Raw genomic sequence first — 6,301 nt, 5'->3', positions numbered from 1 at the left:
CGTGCATGGCAAGATGTGTAATCGTGGGAATTAATCATACCACTTGCATTACATATACAGTGTCTTGTTAAATAATCATTCACATTAGGACATGGAATAACTTTTTTTCATCTTTGGATTAATTAGTAAAGGTTACACCGCAAGTGGGAACTACAAAAGCGATCAATCGAAAAATTTTAATCCCACGCACATCCGCTTTTGACATAAATAGCAGACAAGGCGCAATATGATCTAATTATGACCGTTATATATATATATATATGTACACATTAAAGGTCTAAAGAAAGTGTAGTTGATCGTCAAAAAATCGGTTCCATGTATTACTTTTTCGAATAATGAAATGGGAATGTCTGTTGCCTTTGAGGAAAGGTCTCTTAGATAAGAAAGGCATTAGCAATGATGGTGTAATGCATATTGAGGAACAGATTGGGGCTATGAAATGAGATATATTACGTATTGGTGCGGTCAAAACAAGACTTCCTTTTGCATTATTGGGAAACATTGAGCTGGTTTTGTACTTAGGAGGACCTAAGAAAAGGTAAAAAAGCAAAATTCAATTATGCAGTGCCAAAGAGGTCACTTCCATTTCCATATTGCCCACATCATTTCACAAGAATTTAATCATTAGGTGCCCCCTTAATCTTTGCTTTCCCTCCATTTTGCAAAATCCTCCATATTCCGAATATGAAGCCAAAAGGTTCTGTTTGAAAAAAGTTTCCAACACTTTAGTTACAGACAGATAAGTGGTCCCCACCCTTGTCCCTCCTTAAACCCACCACAAATTTTCCCTCCATAACACCCTTATAATAACATAATAATCAAAATCTTCAACCCCTTCAACCTTTTTTTCACTCTCAATCCCCCAACACCACAACCAATTCCTTGCCTTTTCCATGCAAAACTTTACATGATTAAAAATTACAAAACAGCTTCTTCTTTTTCTTTCTTTCTTTTTTTTTTTTTTTTTTGGTTTGCTCCTCCCTCCTTGACCCTTTCTTAGTTCTAGGTATCATTCCAAGCAGCAAAAACAGGCAGGTGTCCCATGGAAATAGCCGTTGGCGGCCTCAACTGTGAGGGAAACCAAGAGCTAACACCACTTGTTGGATTGATAAACTTTGATGCCAAAGGAGGCCTTGCGAAGAGCATCGCATTTGTGGGGCCCGTTTTATCTGGGCTACCTTCTCTTGAGCTGCTCAAACTGGTCACCAAAGACGACGGATTAGAGAAATGAGTACTAGCCCCTAGCTTGGCCGATTCCTGATGTTCCACCAACGGCTGCTGTGCACCAGAGCTCACCGAGTCAATTCCAATGAGGTCTTGCAACGACATCGAAAACGACGCGTTTCGATAGCTCCCGGAGCTAATAGATTTCTGGTCAAGTGAATCAAGGCAGGGGTTTTGTGACTGGTACAGAGCCATTTTCCAGTCAGGACCAGTACCATTACCAAGGCTGTTACTCTCCGGGTTGTCGTTGATTTCACCGTTCATCTGCGATGATGGGTTGTAATCAACGGCCTGATGTTGATGTTGATGTTGATGATGATGATGATGATTATGATCAGTGCTCGGCTCAGTTTCTTTGTTTCTCCGAGCGAGCTCTCCCGCGAGAAGCGTGTTGCTGGCCATGATTTTCTCCACATCATATCTTGTTATCTCGAAATTCGTTACGGCGTTAACGCCGCGGAATTTTATAGCGGCTATGTCATAAGCCTCGGCTGCTTCCTCTTGTGTACCTAAAATTTGATCAATTTTTGGGTTATTAATGAAGCTAATTTAATCAGGCGTAAGTTTTAGATGACCTAGGAACGAGAAAATCTATTTGTTTCTTTTATATCATCTCATTATTTTTCAGAGAGAACAAGAGCAGCCTTAAAAAAGTTTCATTCTTTGCAGAGTCCCAAAGCGGACATGGATCAGCCTTATAAAAGAAGAAATGTCGCTAGTGGAAACATAAGAACAGAGGGGCGTCACAACAAATTTGAAGTGCTCAAAAAGTTGGTTCTTTTAGTTACAGTGAGTGTGAGACAACACCCCTTTTTCACATGTAACATGTTGAAGGTAATGAGGTTAAAAGTGAGTGCGGGAATAATCGATCAATATCAAAAAAGGAGTATTTATTTATATTTTATTTGATACAATACAATACAACAAGTAAAGCTAAGAATAACTTACTGAAGGTCCCAAGATACAGGTCCTTGTTTCCAGCAACCCTGCCAATACGAGCTTGCCATCTACCATGCTGGTGATGTCTAAAGATAATAAAGAACCAAAAAAAAAATATATATATATATATATATAAATTTATTAGTAATAAATGATTTACATTTTTCATTAAAAAAGAAAATTTTGGGATTTAATTAAAAAAGAAAAACCTTGTTACTCCCCGGTACATTGAAGCCCCTCTAGAAAATCCACTGCTTTTCCTGTAAAGCAAAACCACATGAACATTGACCCCAAAATATTGAACTCATAAACTGTGTATTTTGTAAGAATAAATTATTTGTCCTTACCTTCTCAAGTGCGCAACATACTCCTGGCGGGTCATTTTCTTCATGTCCTCAAGTTCCGTCTGATAATTTTCCAACTGAATAACAGACAAAAAAATAAAAAATAAAAAATTAGCAACCAAGAAATTAAACATAAAAGTACAGAATTTTTGAAGTAAAAACATACCGGAAAATTTATATGGGTAGAGGGTCCCCAGTACTTAAGGGCTGCAAGATCATAAGCTCTTGCTGCTTTCTCTTCCATATCATATCCTCCTGAAGTAACACACAAGAAATTTGAATTTATTGATATCTATACTTATACATTAAAACAAACTTCTTAATTAATTTCAACCAAGGCTTACCCAGATAAACTGATATACGCATAAATTTGATTTGAATGGCATCCATGGGAAGAACGAACGTGACAAGCAAGAAATAAATGGCACAAGTCAGATCATCAGCAGGTAGGGACCAAGAATTGCAGTCACAAAATGAAATGCTTCCAAACATGTACACAAAGAGCCGTTTTTCTTTTATTTTTTTTCTCTCTCATTAAAAAATAAAAGAAAGGAAAAGAAATTTCTCGACCAACCTTGCCTTCCTTTCCTTGTTTGCCCTTCCTTCTTGCAACTATTGTCCCATAGATGCGCCTCATATCTTCCAGTCCACCTATGTCTGGTAAAATTAAAAATTGAACCCAATGCAAAAAAAAAAAAAAAAAAAAGTGTTACAATAAAACAACTAAAAAAATGGTGATTAAAAACATAACAATAATAATTATTAAAATGGGAAGATTGTTTATGTTTTTGAACTAGTTACCAACCTTGTGACGCCTCTAAACTGAGAAGTTCGCTGGCCAAAAGTGTCAATGGACTTCCTATGAACAGGAGTCTGCTTTTGAGTGACCTTCCCGGGGCCTCTCTTCTTTGTCTCCATGGCCATACATTCAGTTCCAGTTGGTGATATTTGTCTCGGAGCTGTTATACAGCTAGACTGAGACCCAGGGCTCATGGACAGCGTAAGCGACTGTAGCTCCCCACAGCCAATCCCACCACCGACAGGCCCAGAAACTCCACCGCTATTATTCTCCTCAACCACATTAGTACTCCCATTCATCTGCTGCTGCTCCAACGAATGATGACCGGAGTATTGCCTCGCCGCCGCAGCAGCCGCCGCCACCCAGTTTGAGGAGATTTCGGGATCACACTCCCCTATGGTGTGCATGTCCTTGCCGGATACTTCCCCAAGTTGGGTTTGGTATATTCCGTGGCAAGGGATTCCGGAGTAATACTGTTGTTGTTGGTTTGGTCTGAATGGGTGTTGGAGGAGATCTAGTGGGTGTGGGTTGTTGTCTCTGTTGGTTTCTTGAGCCGACTGATGATGGTGATGATGGTGATGATCAGCTGCGTTGTGGTTGTTGTTGTTGTAGTAGATGCTGTCTAAGCTCAGCGCCATTGCTTCTCTCTCTTGGCTTCCGTACTGATCATGAGCTCCCATGCTTGCTCCGCCTAGGAAATCCTCTAACTTTGGTGATGAACTTGGCACCATTCCTGTTCAAATCAATCAAAATTTTTTTAAAAGCCATTTTAAGTGTAAAAGTAAGGAAGTGGGGGTTTTTTTTTTTCTTTTGGTGAACTAACTAACCTTCTGGTTGTGATCTGGAGAGAGCTTCCATGATGCAAAGAGAGCCGTCGGATTTGAGAGGCATTACAGAAAGAGGAGAGTGGAAACCAGCGGTTTCTCCGACCCAGTTGGTGAGCTGAGAAGGGGAGAGATAGAAGCTTGTGGGAACAGCAGAAGAGGAAGGTGTAGTAGTAGTAGTGCTAGTACTCTGAACTTGGTGACGATAAGGATTATGGTGAAGATCAGAAGAAGTACTACTGAGCTCCATTTTCATTTGGGGTGAAAGAGAGAATCCCAACCAGTTATTGTTGCTGTTGTTTTGATCATTCATGGCTTGTTGCTTCATCTTCTCTTCTTTTGTTTTTCTTGCTTCCAAGATTTCCTTTTCTTTTTTTTTTTTTTTACTTGCTACTAGTATATATTCGACTGAGAGGCAAGGGCACAACTCAATGATTGGGAGGAAATAAACTAATCATGTCAAAATCTATCTTGCCTCGTCTTCCTCTCTGAGAACACTTGGGTCTTTTTTTTTTTCTTTTTTTTTTTTTTCCTTCTCTCCCTCTTTTGTTTTGTAGCTACGAAACTCAACTGAAAACACCACCCACCGAAATTCTCTCCATATCTTATTCACTCACTCACTCTTCACTAGAAAACTCTCTCTTTTCTTTTCTCTTCTTTTTTTTTTTCCCCTCTAAAGACAACGAGATCGGTGGTCTCTTTAAACTAAACAAAAAGAATGAATACTAGTAGCAAGTAATGCTTTGGGGGTTGGTCATAGGGATCTGTGTATGGGAGAAAGACCACGACTTTTGCTTTGCTTTGCTTTGTTTTGTTTTTCTTTTTGTTTCTCTCGCTACCACAGTTCCACACTTCCTCTTTTCTCTCTCTTTTTTCTTTTTCCTCCTTAAACCCTAACAAAAACCCAGATCACCACTTAATAAATAGTATAAGCCATCAAAAATCTTTTGAGCACCCTCATTACCCAGATAACTCGGAACTTATACACAACTTATAACCTCTCTCTCTCTCTCTTAAATGAAAGCAGTGGGTTGAAATGAATCTAGTGGGTGTGAAATAGCCAATGAGAGTGAGAATGTGGTGTCCAATATCCAAAACTAGTTTGCTTTATTTTACAGTCACAGAGCCTTAGATAGATTTGACGAGCAGGACATCTGCCCATCCAGTCACTTCATACAGTGCAGCCTTCTGCACCACTCTGCGACTCAAAGGATCTTATTAAATATTTATTTAATAAAAGAAAAACTTTACTTTAAAATTTTTTTTTTTTTTGGACTTTTTGGGTGGACCATTCTATCAATATATTAATTTTTTAATTATTAAATATAATTAAAATCATATTAAATTAAAAAATATATAAAAATTAAATAATTTTTAATATAATTTTAACGCATTAAAAATAAAATTGCTGCTCCACTTTGGTTCACAGCTTTCAAATCAAAATCAAACAGCAGGAGATATATATATATATATTATATTATATTAAAAAATGAAAATTACTAGTGTCAAGACAGCTGTGACCATAAAATGGTCAGAGCCCATCACCACCGTCGGCTTGGATACGAGATTGGAGCCTTGTGTGGCTGTGGGGGTAATTTTGATTGATCTGGTCCCTCATACAATTAAGCCTTATTTTTCTTCTTGACAGTGATGATGTGGGCAGTGACTGCCATCTGTATCCGAGCTGGGATATTCTTCTAAGCACGATTAACAGAATGAAAAATAATTATAACAATAAAAGTGTATTTGGGTGGAATTTTATGAAGGTAAAATATCTGTAATGCTTTATAAATGACAGGTTTGCATATTTACAGAGCAAATAATTATTTTTAAGTACTTCTCTTTTTTCCCATGTACTGTAGCAAGATTTTGAGTAAAAGAAAAATTGTGAGCAAGAGAAAGAGAGAAGGAAATGGGAAATAAAAATGGCTTTATTTCATCAAAGTGGAAAGAGGCCATTTAAATGCAAATAGCAACACGCAATACAGAGGGAGGGAATAAAAAAAAAATGTCCACTGACATAGTTATTATGGTTAAAATATTAAGAATATTGGGGTTTCAAAGTGAGACGTGAATAAAATCTGTTAAACCAAATAATTCTGACATATTCTTCATATGTTTGATTAAACACTTTTCATGCTCATGGAGTCATGGAGGCTTAGGGAATTATT

The 6,301-nt window shown here is 37.8% G+C and overlaps 1 protein-coding gene across 1 annotated transcript; it reads right to left on the bottom strand.

Moving 5' to 3' along the window:
• Positions 1 to 408: 408 nt before the first annotated feature.
• On the bottom strand, positions 409 to 5,164 carry LOC21390492 (AP2-like ethylene-responsive transcription factor ANT). The gene is made up of 9 exons (XM_024174144.1): positions 4,134 to 5,164; positions 3,313 to 4,039; positions 3,082 to 3,164; positions 2,852 to 2,860; positions 2,674 to 2,762; positions 2,511 to 2,584; positions 2,373 to 2,423; positions 2,173 to 2,249; positions 409 to 1,733 (listed from the first exon to the last, which is right to left on the bottom strand). Exons 1-9 carry the CDS (start codon positions 4,456 to 4,458, stop codon positions 1,003 to 1,005), a joined length of 2,166 nt encoding a protein of 721 aa, XP_024029912.1. The 5' UTR covers positions 4,459 to 5,164; the 3' UTR covers positions 409 to 1,002.
• Positions 5,165 to 6,301: the final 1,137 nt, after the last annotated feature.

This window comes from Morus notabilis, unplaced genomic scaffold (assembly GCF_000414095.1).
Source record: "Morus notabilis unplaced genomic scaffold, ASM41409v2 Scaffold991, whole genome shotgun sequence".
Taxonomy (NCBI): domain Eukaryota; kingdom Viridiplantae; phylum Streptophyta; class Magnoliopsida; order Rosales; family Moraceae; genus Morus; species Morus notabilis.
This window is presented reverse-complemented; position numbering and strand designations above follow the sequence as displayed.